At 36.6% G+C, this 19,732-nt stretch overlaps 1 protein-coding gene across 5 annotated transcripts in view; it reads right to left on the reverse strand.

Annotated features, from left to right (window-relative positions):
• Window positions 1–11,101: 11,101 nt before the first annotated feature.
• The window catches only part of Magi (membrane associated guanylate kinase, WW and PDZ domain containing protein magi), a 132,660-nt gene continuing 124,029 nt past the window's right edge, over window positions 11,102–19,732 (reverse strand). For 4 of the 5 annotated variants that reach the window (XM_071584097.1, XM_071584095.1, XM_071584096.1 and 1 more), the window contains 3 exons: window positions 17,564–17,731; window positions 17,291–17,432; window positions 11,102–15,231 (listed from right to left, as the gene is read on the reverse strand). In XM_071584097.1, coding sequence (XP_071440198.1) covers window positions 15,026–15,231; window positions 17,291–17,432; window positions 17,564–17,731 — 516 coding nt within the window. In that variant the 3' untranslated portion in view covers window positions 11,102–15,025. Of the gene's footprint in view, window positions 15,232–17,290; window positions 17,433–17,563; window positions 17,732–19,732 lie in introns of those variants that run through there. The other variant, XR_011700589.1, reaches the window with a different exon arrangement.

Below are 19,732 nucleotides of genomic sequence, written 5' to 3' on the forward strand. Positions count from 1 at the left end.
CCAAACTAAGCATTTCAAAAGTTGATCTGTGTATGTATGGCAATGCTAGTTCAAGGCTATATCACCTTGAATCAAGTTAATGCTTTGATTTTCATGCCAAAAAATGAGTAAGCAATCAAACTGGCAAGGTTGCATATTGACAGTGATAAGGAGGCTCTTTATTGGAGATAATTAACGAAAGTGTTGCCTGTTTTTGTTGAATACTGAACATTAAAATTACAACTATGCAAATTATTTTCAATCCATTTATCTCATTGGTAGATTTTCCATTGGACCTAACTTGAGACATTCCCTCTCCTCCTTGACCACGCCTGTACCCACCACAATACTAGGTGTTACATCCAGTTTACTAATAAAGTTTTTTACCGCACTTAGTTGGTTATTTAAAGGTTCTTGGGGGAGGGTATTAGGGGCTGAATTGATTGAATGTCTGAAAGGCCATCTCACAGGTGACATTACAGCACAGTCCTTCAAAGGTGGATGGTCCTTAGTTCTTTGGTACTATGTTCCCCTTGAGGTATCTGATTGTCTGAGGGAAGGAGTGAATGTGGATTAACATCAGTACATCAAGACTAATACACTCCAAACTTCCAACTGTTTTTCTCCATTAGATATATATATATATATATATAATGTAGTATGATTGCTATCCTACTATCCTTTCTTCTTGTGTGTGCTGTCTATTTGCCCTTTGGTGGGTGAAACAGCTCCCTAACGCCATCTCTTGGCCAAAGAATCAGGGCACTTGGTTGCATGAAGCATCGCACATCTCAGTGTAAATTACGTTTCCTGGATAACTCAAGTGGTTAAGAGCCTCCGCCCGGCAAGTGGAAAGATCTGGAGTTCAAGTCCCGGTCTAGGAAATATTTTTACACTCGTGATCTGCCTGATTCCACCTTCCCCACCTCTCCTGTGTTTGTCCTTTATTCCTATAGTTCCTATCCCTTTTCCTTATATCTGTTTCTATACAAATGAGTATTTGTTTGCCGTTTGGCGGGATTTCGTGTTTGAATGTGTGTGTGTCTATATATATATATATATATATGTCAAGTGCACAATTGTATGCAAGACATAATTTAATTCTTCATATTACATGACAAGCTTATGAAAACTCAGATTCGTAACTTAACATTGATGATAGGGATTCAAATATGTTTAACTTTATAGCTTTTTAATTATTTTTACTTAAGGTTAGAAACCAATATCTCATATTTTGTCTTCAACTTATACTTGAAGGTATGGTACTTAATTTGAAGTTCATTTCATGAAAAGAGTATTATAAGGTATACCTTCGGTTTATTTTTATTGAAAATTGCAGCTTAGAAAAAGTTATGTGCTAGGTGGGAGGAAACGATGAATTTAATTTTTTTAAAGGCTTTATTGTACATTTCAACGAGTGCTATTTTAGTTCAAATATTTTTGGTGGATAAGGAAGCAGATATTCATTACTGTTAATTGGAAATAATTTAAAACATGGAGAATTGTTGCATGTAAGATCTGGGATATGATTTGAATATCATTTGGAACTGAATGGTCCTGAAATTTAACATTTTATGATTTAATTTTCTGAAAGTTAAGAATAATTGGAAATTGTCCTTGTTAGCATGATTTTCACTCTAAAGTGTAACATTTTCGTGCTTGTGTATCAAGGCAAATAAATCCAAAGAAACCAATTTGGACTTCTTATACAAAGCTACTAAAATAAGCTGATGCTGTAATATTCTAGCTATTTTCTTCTGCTCATTGTGGCCATTTTAGAAATGCTAAAGGATCCTGTTTTCATGGCATGGGTGGTAAATAAAAAAAGACAGGTTTTGCTGATATTTCCAGTATTATTTTAATACAGTTTTTCAAGATGCTTTTACTTTTGGGATCTGGGACTCGCCCGTTACATAAAATTAAGAAAAAAATAGTGTTACCCTGACCGGCCACCTACTGTATGCTCACCACTCTTTGTACTTCTATGGTCATTGCTACCCAATATTGGCTATTGTAACCTCTATAATCCCTTATCTTAATTACTACTCCAATAATTGCTGCTATCTTTCCATCTCTTGCATAATATTTAAGCTCCTTCCTTTAACACAATCTCTACATAAATGTCCCAATTTTAATGCATATGATTCTCTCAGTCTTTTCTATTACTTTCAGCATAGTTGTGTGAGAATTTTCTGAGATGACAAATGCAGATGTCTTACCTCCCTCTCCTGGATACCCATTCCAGTGGGCCAAGTGCCATAGTCACCATATCATGTTCCCATTCATTCTGTTTTCATGGGAAAAATAATTAAGATGATTTGCTCAGCTGTTTGTATGTGACACCATTAATAAAATGGCCACCCAATCTTTTCAACTACCTCACCTTTTGATCTGACCTTATGTGAACTACCTTCAATCTAGGTCTTACAGGGTCATCCTGACCCTGTCAAGGGAAATTATCATTTTTCCCACCACTCTGGCTATGGGCTCATCAAGAGTGTACAAGCTATTCCACCGAGTCCAAATTGTAGTTCATAGGAATTTTAAAATAATAATTATTTTCCATTTTTTTATCTTTCCCCTATTTACCCAGTTACAATGTTAAAACGTCAAAAAACAACAACCCTATTATTGAAGGGGAGAGAGTGTCATCAAAAGACTGTTAGGGAACTCATCTGCTAATGTCTGGTTGCTTGAGCTCATTCACAGTACCATGAAAGTTTTCATCCATGATATTAAATAGAGCAACAGCCTGAGTTTCTTTCTCCTTTCAAGTGTCACTACTATGTGCAGGTATCCTATGCTACATCAACTATCATTTCAAACCGTGAAATCGTATCACATAGAATGGATAAAAAACTGAATTCCTCGAAAATTATAACATGGTACAATTGCTGACATCTCAGTCACCTGTCATCGCATAAGTGTCATCTTCAGGAAATTTACATTTCTTATCAGTTTTTGCATGTCATACAGTAAAATTTCCCTTTACGCAAATTCAAATTTACGCTGTCTTTCTGGTATTAGGGCAGTGATTCCTTTTTATGCGGTGTCCCTCAATTACCATTTTCACGAAGTGTTTCACCGAAAAAAATATGAAAAGATGTTTTCTTCTCAACTACAATCAGGAGATGGGGTTCATTTTTTACAGTTTTTAAGTCACAGGAGAGAACACTTAACTAACAGAGTTAAAAATAAGTCATTCGCAGCGCCGACGGATCTCTCTTAGCCTCAGAAATTTCCAACTGAAAGACATCCCCCCACCCCCCGAAGATGAATCAGCGCACCCTTCTCAAACTAACTCGACTGAGTTCAACGTATTTGACAAATACCGCGACAGGGCCCCTAAACGTTTGTAATTTGATTTCTTATTGCAACTTACAAGTCAGAAATGTAGAGACATTATCGATCTTTTTATACCAGTTAATAAAATGAAAAATAGGTTTCATATTTGGAACATACTGTTTTCGACAGCCTGGCATTTGCTCCGATGGAAACAAGCCACCGTACGCCTGCATAACTCTGGAAGAGCAGGAAATATTCCACAAAATATGCAATTCTGTTCACCCTTCTGACAAAGTTTAAACTACACGAGAATATCTGTAACACTAAACCTAGTTTTCCCCGACTGGGAATAGAATGAACAAGCCATGTGGAGGTCACCTCTCATCGGCCAGCCTTCTTCCCCTCTCCTGCGTATTCTAGCTAAATGCCTCGTCATTACAGTTATCAAATTCTTTAGGGGAACCAGACTTTCATCCTCATTCACCACAAATACGTGTATTCTTCGATAATTCCATGGAAAATCTAAGAAATGGCGCTTTTAGTTGTCGCTAAGATTCACCTTTAAGTGAAGTCTCTTCTCTCACTAGAGTGCTGTTAACGTTTCAGCTAAATCCATCGCGCGGTTTCATTTTCGTAGCCGCTGGAATCAACAAACTTTTGTTTATTTTGAATAATGGAATAAATGAGTTTCATCTGGTGATCAAATATTTCTACTTAAAAGGCTTAACACTAAAAAAGATGAAAGTGGCGTTGGATTAAGTTCATGGCACATCTGCCCCTTTGTTTGCGACTGTTTAGTTGGGTCAATGAGTTGGAACGTGGCCGTGCATCCACAAATGATGATCATCTTTCGGGACAACCAGTGGGAGTGACTGTCTCCGAAATGATTGACGGAATTCACGATATGGTTTTGATTGCTCGACGAATCAAAGTCCACGAAATAGCGGAGGCCACAGGCATATCACACGGTACAGTGTTTTGAGTTTTGCACGAAAAATTGGATGTGAAAAAATCTCAGATGGGTGCGGCGTTTGCTCTCAGTGAGTCATAAGCGCAATCGTTCGATCGAGTCGATTCTGAGTCTGATATAGCACTTCTACGTTGCAATCCTGAAGAGTTTCTACGTCCATACATAAAATAGAACAAAACATGGTTACACCAACTACACTCCTGAGGCAAAGGAAGTCAAAATAGTGAGTTTCTAAAGGTGTTCCGACTCCGAAGAAGGCGAAGATGTTCGAATCGGCCGAAAAGGTGATGGCCATGGTTTTTTGGGATGCACGCAGAATCATCTACATGATTAATTGAGAAAAGGACAAACGATAAATGGAAAGTATCATGCGTCGTTATTGCACCGGTTGAGCGAAGAAATCAAGGAAAAAACATCCTCGTTTGGGAAACAACAAAATTATCTCCCATTAAGATACTGGTTCACACCTACGCAGTTTCGATGGCGAAAATTATGGAATTAAAAATCGAATCATTAAAATATCCACCGTATGCACCAGATTTGGCCGAAATGACTTCATTTTCCAAACTTGAAAAAATGGCTCGGCAGAAAATGGTTCACTTCGAACGAAGAGGTCATCGCCGACAAAAATACCTATTTTGGGGGCCTTCCAAAATCTTTCACATTTTGGACGGCTTAAAAAAGTTGGAGAAATGCTGGGAAAAGTGTATCAAGCTAAAGGAGGTTATTTTGAAAAATAAAAAAAGGTACTCAAAATATTGTTTTCCCATTGTTGCCGAAGAACTTATTGGACGATCCACATGCAACCGAACTAGCTGTGCGGCTCTCCAGAGCTACAATAGAAGGCTAAAGAACTGCGTCTCTACCCTTCGATAAAACACTAGTGAGTCATTTAGGAGGCGCAAAACCCGAGTCACGGAAGTGTGGATGATATTAGTTCTTAACGGTCAGCGGAATTTATTCAGCCTCCTTCACGGAGGGAGGGAAGGGGAAGGATAAGAATGATACCCTGCTGCTCGGTTTTGACGTAGAAGTCCTCATATTGTGAGATGAGGAAGTAAGTTTTCCTCTGGATTTTGCCTAGGGATTCATATTGTTTTTCCGACATAAATTCTCAAAATGGATCCAAAAAGACCAGTTGAAAGTGTTAAACAAGATCATAGTAAGAATAGTAGCATGGTGCTGTCCTTGCGAGATAAGCCAATTTAAACAAGCTTCAGGAAGGACACACCTGAGCCCCGGCGGAGTGTATAAATACCAGGCCTTTTTCATGCTCAATACTTCACCCTGAAGACGATGGCAGAGTCAGCCTTCGAAACGTCGGTGTACTGCAACCTGACCCGGTGGGAAACCCGGGACAACTTCTTGAATTCAGGAAGGAAGTTCCCCTGCGTCATTTGAACGACAATAAATTAATCTACGATAAGAACCGTTTAGAGGGCGGACGAAAAAACTCGGTCTAGTATTTTTGCCGGTGGTTTTCCTAGTACTTTCTAGCATCCATTTACGATATTATGGGAAGAGTCAACCCCAGCCTTACTCTTATCAATGGGCAAAGGATGGGCGAGGGAAATTAGAGAAGATATATGCAGTAAATAAATAAAAAATAACTGAAAATAAAATTAATATAATAAAAATACTAAAAATAATTAAAATAAATAGATAACGCAAACGGTTAGAAGCAAAATATGTCTGGCTAAGGTTTACTAGATAGCATTGACCCTCGCCCTTGTCACACACTCAGCAGTCAGGGGCTAACGAGAGAATTATCTCTGCGTCAGCTGCCCGCCGTTCACACGTAATGAAATGAAATAAATCACGTCCTCTAGCTTGGATATACTATACAGCATTGATCCTCGCTAGTCTCAAGCACTCACACTCAATCAAGACTTCCGAGAGGTTTCCCTCTACGCCAGTGGCCCGTCAGCCAAACGTAATATAATAAGAATAAAATCAAATTAATCACAAACTCTCTAGCTTGGATGTACTAAAGAGCTTTGATCCTTGCTAGTCGCAGGCACTCACACAACCAGGGCTTTCGAGAGGTTTCCCCCTGAACCAGTGGCCCGCCAATCACTCACTTGCTTGGGTATGCGAATACGTCTTACCCTTTGCAAAACTCACTCACAGGTCTACAGTGGAATCTCTTCCGACGTTAGTACTGTGACTCGCACTTTGTGGAAAGGTAAGGAAAGTGCCCAGAAGCTGACATTGTGTTTCGACTGCAAAGCAGTCCTCTTCAGAGAGGGATCTTGGCCTCCTCGGTTAAAATGTCCTTTCCTGTTACCCCTTGCAACCTCTCTTCTAGGTTAGATGATATATTTCTCACTGTTTACATAGTATTGATTCATTTAAAAAATCTATTTACTCCATCGATGCTTTCTCTTCTCTCTTTTTTACCTCCACCAACTTCACTTAAGAAAACACTTTCCTCGACGTTAATACATCTCTCACCAATCAAAAATTCCGCAGCTTTGTCCTCATAAAATCCACTAACAAACAACAGTAACTCCACTACACCAGCTGTCACCCATCGCAAACTAAACATTCTCTTATTATCCCATGTTCCGCGAACCTTTTTGAAATTTTATATAATTATCCGCAATGAGTTGATTTGTAGTAAAATGCGCATGTTTTTACATGCTATAATTGAACTATTTAATGTCAAAATTGGGCAAAAGTCCCCGAAGTAAAACCAAAATACGTAAATGAAAAACTTTGTTCCAATCCACCACTTATAATTGGTGGATTGGAACAAAGTTTTTCTTTTTCATTTATTAAAATGAACTTCCACAAAGTTGAGGCTGAAACTATTGAGATAACCAAAATACGTAGTTAATGGGATTAGACTTAACTTTTTTGCATCGTTCCTTACCATATAAACAAATACTTCTGAGTAATATTGTGAGAAAAAGTATTGAAAATTACCAATACGCTTTTGTTTCTATAATATATATGGAGAACGTAAGCCATTTCATTTTTGTCGGCAGGTTTTATTTTTTTAAATAAAATAATGTCATTTCCCACGTTTTTGTGATTATCCAGGTCCATGCTTTGGTCTTGAACGTTAGCATTTTATCACGATTTTAGTGCAATGGAGTTCTATCAGATAAAAGAAAACCCATTGATTAAATAGGTTTTATCGCAGCATTAAAATTTTCTCACATATTCATTGAAATTTATATATTACCAATGCTGAAACAGCGAATTCCGTGAAGGTCTATAAATGAAGTAAAATAATTCTGGAGATTTCCTTATGCTAGTGGTTCGATTGGCATCAAGGCGACACACCCTAAGCGATTTCAGTAAGCATCACAGATTTTCATCCGACCAAATTCCCAGGCCCTCTTTTAACCAATATGTATCAGCCAACCAATAGAATGAGGTGGGTAACTTTTGATTGCACATGCGAACGGACTGTTGCACAAGTTCCAGGAAGCGCTAGCGTTTCCCACATCGCTCTCAAGAACGCTTATTTTTGTTATAAGAAGGGTTCTATATTATTTTCAAACGAATAGTAACAATCTAAAAGTAATATTATACATCATATTCATTAGCGTGAGATCCCGCGGGTTAGCACTTTTTAAGCCTGTGTTTACAGTTAAAAGGGCTACCTTCTGTTCTTGGTCAAGATTTGTAAAGGAGAACCTCTTTGAATTTTTGATAGGGACAATTTACGAGAAATTTAGCTTGCACGTGGAAGCATATGATAAAAGAATGTTTATAACTTTTTCGGTGGCAGATGGAAACTTCTTGTTAGCAACTAAATAGAAGAGAGATCATGGAATATCTATAAGCCCAAGGGTACAACAACTTCTCGAGTCAAATGGGTCTTTTCCTTTATTTATACATAAAATACTAAGTGATTACGGGATGATTCAAATGGATTTCAAACCCAAACCTTTTTCTCATAGGTACTCCATATACTAATCCAAGTAGTTTTATTAAAATTTAAACAAGGGCACCAAAATTTATTTCAAAGAAAGCATTTTCTACATTTTTCCAAAGGTGAATTTTCATTTTGAACCAATTTTTTTCAGCACCAAACTGCAATAAATCCTGTTGATATTAAGGAGCATAACTATTGCATTTGCCTTCCTTAATATCAAAGAAAAAAGATAAACGCACATTAAAGATAATTTAACTAAAAGTCCACTAGTGAGTCCTGGTAATGGATTTTGAGCAATAGATAACGTGGGGCATGTGAGCAGGAGAGGGCCACTCCTGACCTCACCATGCTCCCCTCCATCCACCACAGCCTTATTGAATGCAGAAAAGGGCATTTTTACATGCATGTTGATTAAGGCAAGAGGTGGCAAATTGGAGTAATGTAATGTGTGGAAAAAAAGACTGCTTCACTGGCGAAGACCAGAAAGTGGGAATTTTATCTCCAGTTCATTAGGAAAAATGCCTAATGTAATGAATGATCCAGAACTCCAAGACCTTAACTAATTTAAAGGAGATTATTTTTATATTACAAAGCCATAAGTTAGAGAAGAGAGGGGTAGTCATATCAGAGAAGAGAGGATTAGCATTGAGATGGGTGAGTGAGTACATACACACAGAAAATGTTAAAATTAAAAAAAATAGAGAAACAATAGCGAAAAGGGAAAATTGAACACTGATGAGTTGGCTGTGTCTGAGCATCATGATGATTGAAGAAACATTTTGAAAACATAATTGGACAAGTCACAACTGTAGATAGAAATGAAATCTTTCCTAGGACAGTGTCAATCAAGCTGATGAAGATTCATAGGAAGAGTTGAAAAGATATGGACATTAGTCGGAACAGTTTTGTAAAGATGGACGGCCTACTTCACGAGGCTGGAAATGTAGAGAGAAAGAACTGACTGGGCCGAAGAGAGTTGGTACTGATGGCCAAATAAACACTTCTTTAGCAGAGACGGTAGTTGCCAAATGGGTTTGGAATCCATATCCTTAACACATAATATCTGAAAACAATAACAACCACCTTGTCCTAGGGGTCAACTGTGCTATTTAGTCAAAAAGTATGACAGTACTAGAACATTTTCAAAGTAATATTCTTCGCATCATCTTTCAGAATCCACAGCATTATGAAGCCAATTGCTCAAAATATGAAGATAGCTCACACCGTTTAAAGTGAATGAAAGTATCAGTTCCAAGATATTCACCATAAATGCCTAATTTATATCCTTATTTCATTCAACCAAGTACTATAATATCCTGGATATTTAGGCCTACTTTAGCTTTAACATCTTAGACATTGCTCTTATCGTTAAATTCATAGCAAATCGAGTGCTACAGATATGGCAAAAAGGTAAAGACGGAAGAAAGGGAAGTATAATGAAATACCCAGAGTATAGGAAGGCTCAGTTGATCATCAAAGCAGGACAAAGATGGCACAATTCATGCACCTGGGCAGTATTCCAAAAATAAAAAAACAAAGTAATCAACCTGAAGGTCGGTTTGGTGGGTGATGGTAGAGTTCACCCAGTACTAAGCCTGGCGGCGTATGAAATTCGCACATCAGGGTAGGGGGGCCAGTTCCTTTCCCTGTGCCGGTTATGGTTTCCCAGGAAGATCTAGTACCCGAAAAATCACTTAGCTTGGGTGGAGCTGCAGGTGCCCAGAGTGCCTTGCCCGGGAATCGAACCCGAGCCCTCCAGTCAGCAGTCCAACACTCTACCCCTGGACTACCGCGACCCACATTTTCAAAATATGGCACAGTAATTCCGATAAAAACTTAATTACCCAAAAAAAGCTTTCCGAGTGTGAAGGGTTTGGATGAATGGACTTTACGAATAAAATATTTGTTAAAACCATCATGTGAAATGTGGCAATATATGGGTGGCCCTGAAGCCTAGCCTTTAAGAAAAAAAAAAGGCCATATTAGATTGTGGGTATGGGCAAAATAAACAAGATGAAGATTAATCATGAAATGATAAACAAAGAAGATAGAAATTTCAAGGCAGTAAAAAATTCATGGAAGTCAGATTGAGCGGTTTATTTTAGGTGACCTGCAGAATATGCATTTCAGAAGATATGGAGGAGTAGAAAGTGTGAAGAGCTGTAGAGAGAAATGCTAGAGGACATGCAGAGCAGTGTTCTAGAAGTTGATGATATCCTTAAAGATTTCAGGGAACAAGTAGAACTCTCCTTTAATGATCAGTAGTTTTAATGGCCACCAAAAAGAAATTCTTCGTAGCAAGGGTCATCTAGGTAAGCTTGGTGGGCAACAGTGGCTGGATAATGGGTTTAAAACCCTTTAAAGGTATATATTTTGTTATGCAATAATGGGTATTCTAAAATATTTTATGGTCATTTTAGTAATTATTGAAATTAACATTAAAGCTACTCATTCTAAAAATGCAAATTTGTTACAATTAGCACAATTAAGTCTCTTTGGGTCATATATTACATCACAATGATGCTATTTCACTGTTGCTCACATATATTTCTTGCAATGTGTCAATTATAACCCAAAGATGGTCATTCCATACTCTATTCTATTGAAAACCAAAGGAGTTCTACCGCATTGTTATAAAAGCAAGAAAATGGTACACGAAAGCTATAGGTTATAAAAATACACAAATAACAAAAGATAGTCACAATTAAAGGATGCACTCACAAAATTCAAGGTACACTTAATTGGTACCTGCCAAAAAGATTTAATTCCATCCAATAACCTCTAGGTCTAATGCTGACATGATAGAAATGGTTGTGTAATTTTTGACTTTCTTTGCATCCGAGACTTTCATATGAAGATCATCTTAAGTTTTTTCTGGAAAAATACAAAACATGGCATAACTTATAAAGCTTTATGGATAAATGCATGTCTTGAATTCATTTTCAACATAAGATGTAAAAATGAGAGGCCCAGGACTCATAAGGTATAAAAATACACGTACTATAACTGGTACTGCAGTGGGATCAAGCAGCATGGTAAATGCACAGCAACCGACAAGTCAATCTGACCAACTTTACACAACCAATCCAGTGGCAAATAAAAAGTCAACAACTTTATTAGTCATATACAATGGTATACAATGTTTTAAAAGGAGATTTCAAAATCAGATAACAAATTATGGCCATTTACCGAGGCCTTTTGCTACTGTATGAGGCTTCCCTGGAACCTTTAAACCTCTATCAGTCTCCAAGATCACATCTTACAATCATAAATGATTGATGTATATATCTACCTCTGTCTGGTGAGCACCTGATAATTGAGTGTACTCAGACCATCAGACAAAAGTAAATATCAATAAATCCATTACCCTGAATAAATTGAAAAATAATGGATATGTAACATCAACTTTCACACTACCATAGATTTACAATTAACCTAATACATTGGCAAAATGAGAGTAGATTTTTGTCCAATAACTTCCCATGAAAAACATCCAACATTCACATATTGTTAACTTCTGATAAAAAAATGTCGATTTTAATCATATGCTATCCAGTAGGTCTATGGAATATTGAACAATTGGGATAATATACTTGAGAAATGATTATGGTGAAACCTTCATCTAAAACTCTTGAATGCACTCTGAAAAATTCATTAATCTACCAGAGTAGGATACCATGGAGAAATTATGATCCTTCATCCTGATATATTCCAGCATGGACCAAAAATGACATTTTAGAATTCACTAAATAGCACTAACTCAGCAAGTAAAGAACAAATGCTTGTACAACAATACACAATGAACTACCTACTTAGTCAATTTCAACTCTTGTCTCCCTAAAATCCCTACTAATATCCCAATTTGAATTAAGCACCCTTATTTATTCATGTTTAGATGAAAGATTAAAATCCAGGATGTCCATGATTAAATTCAGTGAACTTCCATGGTGCCGCAGGAGCCATACGCAGAAAATTAGTGCGCACGGTGAGGAATGGGGCATGGGCAAGAGCAGAGTTGAGACCAGAGGCATACTGAAACATCTAACAGGTTATGGTGTGCCTCATTATCTATCCGAGACTTAATGGTAGCCTCATATGACAGGAAGAAGTGCAAATCCTATTCATTTCACGGAATTTAGTGATAGGGCTGTCTTGCACATTTCTCAGTCAATGTGTCATCTTCACTTTGATCCCATAGGAACAGATCACCACCAAAAATCAAGAGAGCACTCTTTAACATTTTTAATTCTTTGGAGAATGGAGGATAAAAAAAAACTCTTTACTGATTAAAAATAAAAATAATCAATTCCAGCCTACTTTTAGAAATCACTATGTCGTTAGCTAGGGCATGAGTAAAAAAATAATGGGAATCAATGGCTATGGTATAAATGGCAAGAACAGAATATCTAACGAGCAAAGTATTTAGAATAGTTCATAAGCAATCTTAAATTTCATTAATTATGAATTATTATACGGCACAGCCTAAGCAAAATCGATATTGTCATGTTGACCATAAAACACTACAGATTCAAGGAATAGAATAAGGTTCCACCATATGCACATGATCTCAATAATAACAGCATTCCAGTTTGGTGTAAAATGAAATCTTGAATTCCCATTGAAAAATACAATTCAGGCAAGACACACAAGTTATTTAAAAGTTTTAACACTTGGAGCAACTAAAAAGTAACCAATTCCTCATTTCCTTTAAAACTGTTTCAATCTCAAACATTAAAATTTTTAATAATTTTTAACATAAAAATATCATATCCTTGCACTAACATTGGCTGTGAGTACAAAATAATTTTAATGTGAACCTATATGTTGATGTTGGACTATTGCAATTGAAAAATAATTGCACTTGAGATAGCATCCAAACTATTAAATTTCTATAGCAACATAAATATTCAAAAGCTATGGTTAGCTGCTCTATTTTATTGCATCCAATGAATTTCTTACCACTATTCTTCATCCATGCTTACATTAAGAGCTTTGTTCAAAAGTAATGAATCATTAATTTAAAGTGAGATAAGGCTGAATATACCAATTAAATGTAGAACTTGTAAACTTAAGTGTTTGATAATGACTGAAGTTTTTCAAGCATGTCATCAATAGTTAACTTAAAATATTATAAAAAATAACATCTATACTGAGAAATTATACTTTGCTCATTGCTGAATGGCCTGAATCTAAATGGTGAAATGAATTATCCCTTATAACCTCACCTGATTACATAACTATTGGCAAAATCATACATATTTACAAAGATTTTCACTATGTTCAAAGTTTAATTCAATGTATAGGAATTATTCACATTCAATAATTTCATATGTACAGATTTAAATTATATACAGAAAAATTCTATCAAAAAGCCAAATACAAAACCCTTCAAAGTAGTATAATAGAAAAATGTCCAGAATTTAACAGTTGTACCTCACACACACTTTCCATTACACGAAGACAACCATTTGCATGGAAAATTTATATTCACTGTTGATAAATTAACAATGAAATATCTTGGTATTAAAATCTCAATCTGAGATCCAATTCACAAAACATGCCCCGAATAAAGTCTCTATCATAAACTACAATGGTATGCTTCTCATATTGTAATAACCTTTAAATTAAGTTGAATTCTGCCACAACACAGGTACTGAGGACATGACAGGCTCCCAGCAATATGATACATTTTTCCGCACAAAATCTTTTTAAAGACCACTAATTATTATGTAAGGCGATTAAAAGCACTGAAATTTTTTTCCAATAACTTTCAACAATGTAATCAATGGTGATCAAAATAATTTGCATATTGGTTTCACCTGGCAACCTAACAATTGACTAACAATTAACTGTTTCCAGAGTTAACAATAACTCAGTCCAGACCCAACATTTATCTTACTCCCTCTTGTAACAGTACTTCATATCACTTTAAGGCATTAAAAACATACCATATGGTAGATGAAAATCTGCATTTAGAAGGATTACCTACTGCACATGTATTCCAGCTCAATAAATCTTAACATATTCAGCAAGCAATAGAGCTATATGTAAAATAACAGAAGCTGCTACACCAAAGATAAAATCATATCTGCTTCTCTGAGCATCATTACTAACTTGTGTTGACAATCAAGCCTGCACTTTAACCTATAGCACATAAAATTCACTTATGTGCTCAACCTTTAATTGCTATATTAAATAACATGATCATGAATAATTTGCTTGCTCAAAAAATACTGTGATAGGTATGCTTGCAAGCAATTGCTAATTGAAGTGAAAGATGAATGTCTTCTAAAGACACTCATGAGCTCAAAACATTCCACCAACATACAACCAGTGTACCACAATGATGAGAATTGAAATCTTTGGCTTTTGTGCTGGGCAGTGTATTGGGTTATTGCACACATCATCATCTATATCTTTTATGTCGGTAATGAACATATCTTCAATACAATCAGCTACAATAAGGATAAACACTGGAGAAATGAAAAGCAGCACCATCTCAGATTCACTGCATTATGTGCTCTCATTCTATGGAGAAAGAGTTCCTGTTCATCATCAGAAGGATTGGGGCAATCAATTAAGAATATTCATCTATCAGAATAAACAACCACCCGTTCAATTAGGTTCCTCTTAGCAGAGAACATTTCATTCATCCAATGGATGCATCTTGGTAATACTGTGTAAACCCCTTCACCTATGTATTGTACAAATATTTGAATAAAATTTGTTGAAAAATCACATCCTGAGTAATATTCAGTGATAAAAAAATGAGATGAGTAGGACATGTACATCAAAAACTTCATCCATATAATACACAAGAGGCCAGTCTTCATTCCACAAATGAGCATCAAGCAGCCAGCATGGATATAACTTGAGAGTTTTTTGAGTCCCTCTCATAATGGTCAGCTTTGAGCATAGCGATCCCAATATCCTGGCTCACATGGAGAACTATGACAGAGTGGACCATTGGAGTTGGCACCAGAACCAGATGGTAGAGCCACTTGGCCCATGCCGAGCACACCAGCTCCAGGCTGCGAGAGAGAGCTACCAGGTCGAAGTGCACTTGACTGAGGAGATGCAGCACAACTGGATGGCATTGCCTGATGGTCTGAAATATATCGCCATTATTTTAGATGGTGATCGCCTCCAGGGAGATTGATTGAACCGACCTAATTGTAATTTATAACTCCACAAAAAAAGAGAGAACATTATAGAGTAGTGTTTTGCCCTTTCTTCATAATGGCTGGCAGGCTTTCATTCAAACACTCGAGGCAGGACTAAGCACCAAAATGTGAGGTCACAATAAAGAAAGCCTGATTGTAGGATGAGACGATTGCCTAACAAGCAAACTTAGCGGCTACTTTTAATCTGTGCAAAAATATAATCCCATTTTTTAAATTACCTCAAGTTTTTAGCCAAAAAATTTAAGAGTAGGTCATATTTGGCAAAATTGAATGGAACCTTTCAAATAGAATCATTGTCATAACAGAATATTGCAATTAACTCAGTTTTTAAATTATCACATTAACAATAGGAGATAAAATTCATAGAAGTTCTGAAAACACCAACAAGATGCTGCTCACCACATTATTGAAATATGGGAGAGAAGTCCCATGAATATTTTTTTACTGAACTATACACCAATGAAAAATTAAAAGAGCTACCAACATACTTAAGCAAAACTCAAACAACAAAAATCTACATGTTTGCACAACACCATGAAAGTTCTACTCCTTGGTTGCCTCTCCTCACGCACATGCATCTTGATCTACATCCTTCAGAATCATAAGACAGCCAACACTTCCTGGTCATCAAGAATCACAAGGCATTGGCTGCCTTGTGCTCTACTAATCATGCTGGAGACATCCAAAATAACATCAACACTTAAATTAAACTGGAGTAAAAAACTGTATCATAGAAAATTTATTAATTTTGATTTCTTGGAGGTGATACTCTTGAAAAAGAAAATTAGGCTCAAAAACAATCAATTTGCTTTTTCAAATGTTCCAAATACTGAAAATATTCAGAGTAAGAGAAACGTAGAAAAATTGTTAATAAGGAGCCTAAAATGGAGAATTTATCAAAACAAATATTTTCCCTCGAATATTCATTAAAAAATGTGCTAAATTAGTTGATTTTATATTGTATGTCCTTAAAGTTGATTTTTTGCTTAGTTTTTATGCTCACTAGTCAGAAGCTACAATTATTATTTTTTATTATATTTTCAATCGGCTTTAATGCATACTTATGCAAGAGTTTGCGAACTAAATTTGAATAGCAGTCACAACTTATTTGCTCACCCAAACGAGTTTCCTGCAAAAATAGTCAGAGGCTACTGGTATTATTTTTTATCATATTTTCAATTGGCTTTAAGGTGTGTTTATGGGAGAGTTTGCAAAATAAATTCGAATAGAAGTCATAAATTATTTGTATAACCAAACGAGCTTCCTGCATAAATATTTACATAATCATGAAAATACAATTGAAGGATTCTTAATTTAAATTTAGAGCATTCCAGGATAACTAGGATAGTAACAAATACGTAAAAATCACAATAAGTGGCCACCTTGTGGCCATTTATTGTGATGATAATGGTCACAATTAGCGGTTAACACTTAATGACATTTTCATTAAACTACACCATGCCATTTGAGGATCCTTTAACTGTTGTAATTCTCAAAACCACTGGATTTCAAAAGTTTAAAAACAAAAAATACCTCCTGTCTACACCCCTTCTCCACAGACGATACAGGGAAAACACTGGCTGCAACAGAGTAAATTCCTCTGTGGGCAGTGGCAGCCCACAACATGGGCAAGCACATGGTAAAGGTGATGAAATTTTCATTCCTCACGATTCAATTGAATTACCAAGCACTCAATGGATACAAAAATCTCCTGAGAGTTCTCATGAAATAATTTTTATGCACCACTATAAAGCCAAGGGCCATGATTACGACATCATCAGTTCTTTCCACAATTGTCTCATTATATTCTCTCTGTGAACAATGAGAAAGAATAATAAACTTATCAATCCCCATCATAAAAAATTACAGCAGTCCTTTGACCACCACAGAGAGAGACAAGTGAACATAAAATGAATAATATTTTCAATTATTCACTCAATATATTCTGAATTAGCAAATTTAGCAATTTGTTTCACTTCTTACCTAATGCTGGAGGAGGAACTTTACCGCACCGCCTCACCAAAAGTCTAACAGATGGGCCACCATTTCTAATTATTTCAATAGCCTCAGCATGAGTCATGCTCTTGGTATTAATTCCATTAATTTCAATTATTTGATCACCAATCTGAAAATATACATTCAAAACAGTCATACAAAAAGAAAACATAAAAAACTAGGAGCCTTATGTCTAAGAAACAGCAAACATGATATGAGAATAATTCAATGAGCAGTTTCAATAAAATGTTATCTTCTTACTTTAAGACGGCCATCAACAGCTGCAGGTCCATTTTCAGCAATTTGAAGGACAAAAAGAGGCATGTTCTGGTACTCCCGTCCTCCTCGTATGCTGAAACCAAATCCCCTAATCCCCCTTCCAAGCTCCACTGCATGATAATGTTCCTCCTCAACATTGGCTTCCTCCTCCTGAGAAATAAAAGCAAGTTATTAAAATCACCATGAATAGATGGTACCTGGGTATGCTACTGAGGTAATTTACCATGTAAACAGTAGAAATTCATATAAAAGAAAAAATGCACTATACGCAGCCCAATGACTGAAAGGAGGAAATGAATAAGCATACTATGAGACATCTTTGATAAAATATAGAAAACCTGGTTCCGACCTTGTCAGAGCCTCAAATATACACATTGGAATAATTCTATTAAAAATTCACTACATATTGCAGTAAAAATAGACATTGACGAATCCAAAGCATTAATTAACTAAATATACCAATTTCAAGTAACTTTTAATGTGGTACAAAGCCTATCTGAGATGAATCCAACCGTATGGACCTGAAACATTGGCTTAATGAAACAGGCAAGATAGGAAAATATGAGATTAGCTATTCACCTTAGAGATTTTACCGGATATTTTTATTTCTCTGCACCATCTCTCCAAAGACACTGGATTCCGAATAACTAGTTACCTATATATAGCAAGGGTAGTCTTTTTTATCATCTTATGGAACCAAGTCTTCTGGCTTTCCGTTCCAGAAAACAACACAATCCTTTAATATATATTTGCACCATTTATAAATTTTTTGCCCCCCACTAAGGGGCAAAAGAGGGTTTTCATAATAATAATAAGTGGAAGAAGATAAAGAGATGACAAACTTAAAACTAGGGTCACAAAAACTGGAAGCAATAAATGAGTGTTGTTCTTTTGACCAGAGATAACTAGTGAAGTTATTCTGCAAGATGAAGAGTTTACTAAATCCTTTAACACAAACCAGGTGTTGATAATAAGACATTAAAAATAAAAATAAATAAAACATTGAAAAAATTAGAAATGGGAGTTGAAGAAGATATAATGAACTATGCATAACGGTAACAAAAAAAGAATGAATGGCAAGCACTAATGGAGATAATCAAAAATAACAATAAATTGTTCGTTCACAGGTTTCCGTGGCGATGAGTAGGTGATTTCCACATTTTTCGGGCTGCGTCCGCGTACGTCGTTTAAATCCACAACAGTTTCGCCAGCTATCCTGCTGGCGTCCTCAGGTCAAGGATAAAAAGAAGCTCTATTCCTAGAAGCTTCTATTGCCAACGAGAAGAAACACTTGACAACTGCCCTGCAAAGGAATGGATACAGCGCTCATATGATCCAAAAAAAGGGCTGAGAAGGAAGAAAAGAAGAGACAAACCACCGCTGTTCCTGACAGGGAGGAAGACTCCAGACCACGACTGAAGGCTTACGTCACCATCCCCTTCATCACAGGGACTTCGGAAAGAATCGCGAGGGCTTTAAGGAAGCATGATGTGGTGACCAGATTCAACTGCGCCACCAAGATAGCTGACACCCTACCCGGACCCAAGGATGAAATTTCACCGTTAATATCAGAAGGCGTGTACCAAGTGCCATGCTCCGGTGGCAAATGGTACATCGGTGAAACATGCAGAGCGCTGAAAACACGCATGAGTGAACACCAGAGGGCAACCAAGGCCAAAAAGTTTAGAGCATCGGCCACCGCTGAGCACGCCTGGAGTGAACCCGGACACTCTATTCTGTTCGATGACGCTAAAATAATGGCGAAAGAAGAAAAATACTTCCAGAGAATAATCAGAGAGGCCATTGAAATCGTTAAAAGGCCAGAAAATTTTAACAGAGAGGATGGATATCCACTCCACTGTGCGTGGAAAAGAATTATTCTGCGCAAATATGAGGACGTTCCCTGATTGGCCAAGAAATTTCCCGGTATTGGTGCCGGATTTTCCCTATATAAGACGGGACAACAAGCTTCTTTTCACCCTTGACCTGAGGACACCAGCAGGATAGCTGGCGAAACTGTTGTGGATTTAAACAACATACGCGGACGCAGCCCAAAAAATGTGGAAATCACCATAACAATAAATTCATGACAAGAGTTTAAAGGGAGATGAAGGTAGATATGAAGAAAGTAAAGAACCTAAATGAAATGAG

Source organism: Hetaerina americana, unplaced genomic scaffold (assembly GCF_022747635.1).
Source record: "Hetaerina americana unplaced genomic scaffold, ioHetAmer1.1.p SCAF_16, whole genome shotgun sequence".
Classification (NCBI taxonomy): Eukaryota; Metazoa; Arthropoda; class Insecta; order Odonata; family Calopterygidae; genus Hetaerina; species Hetaerina americana.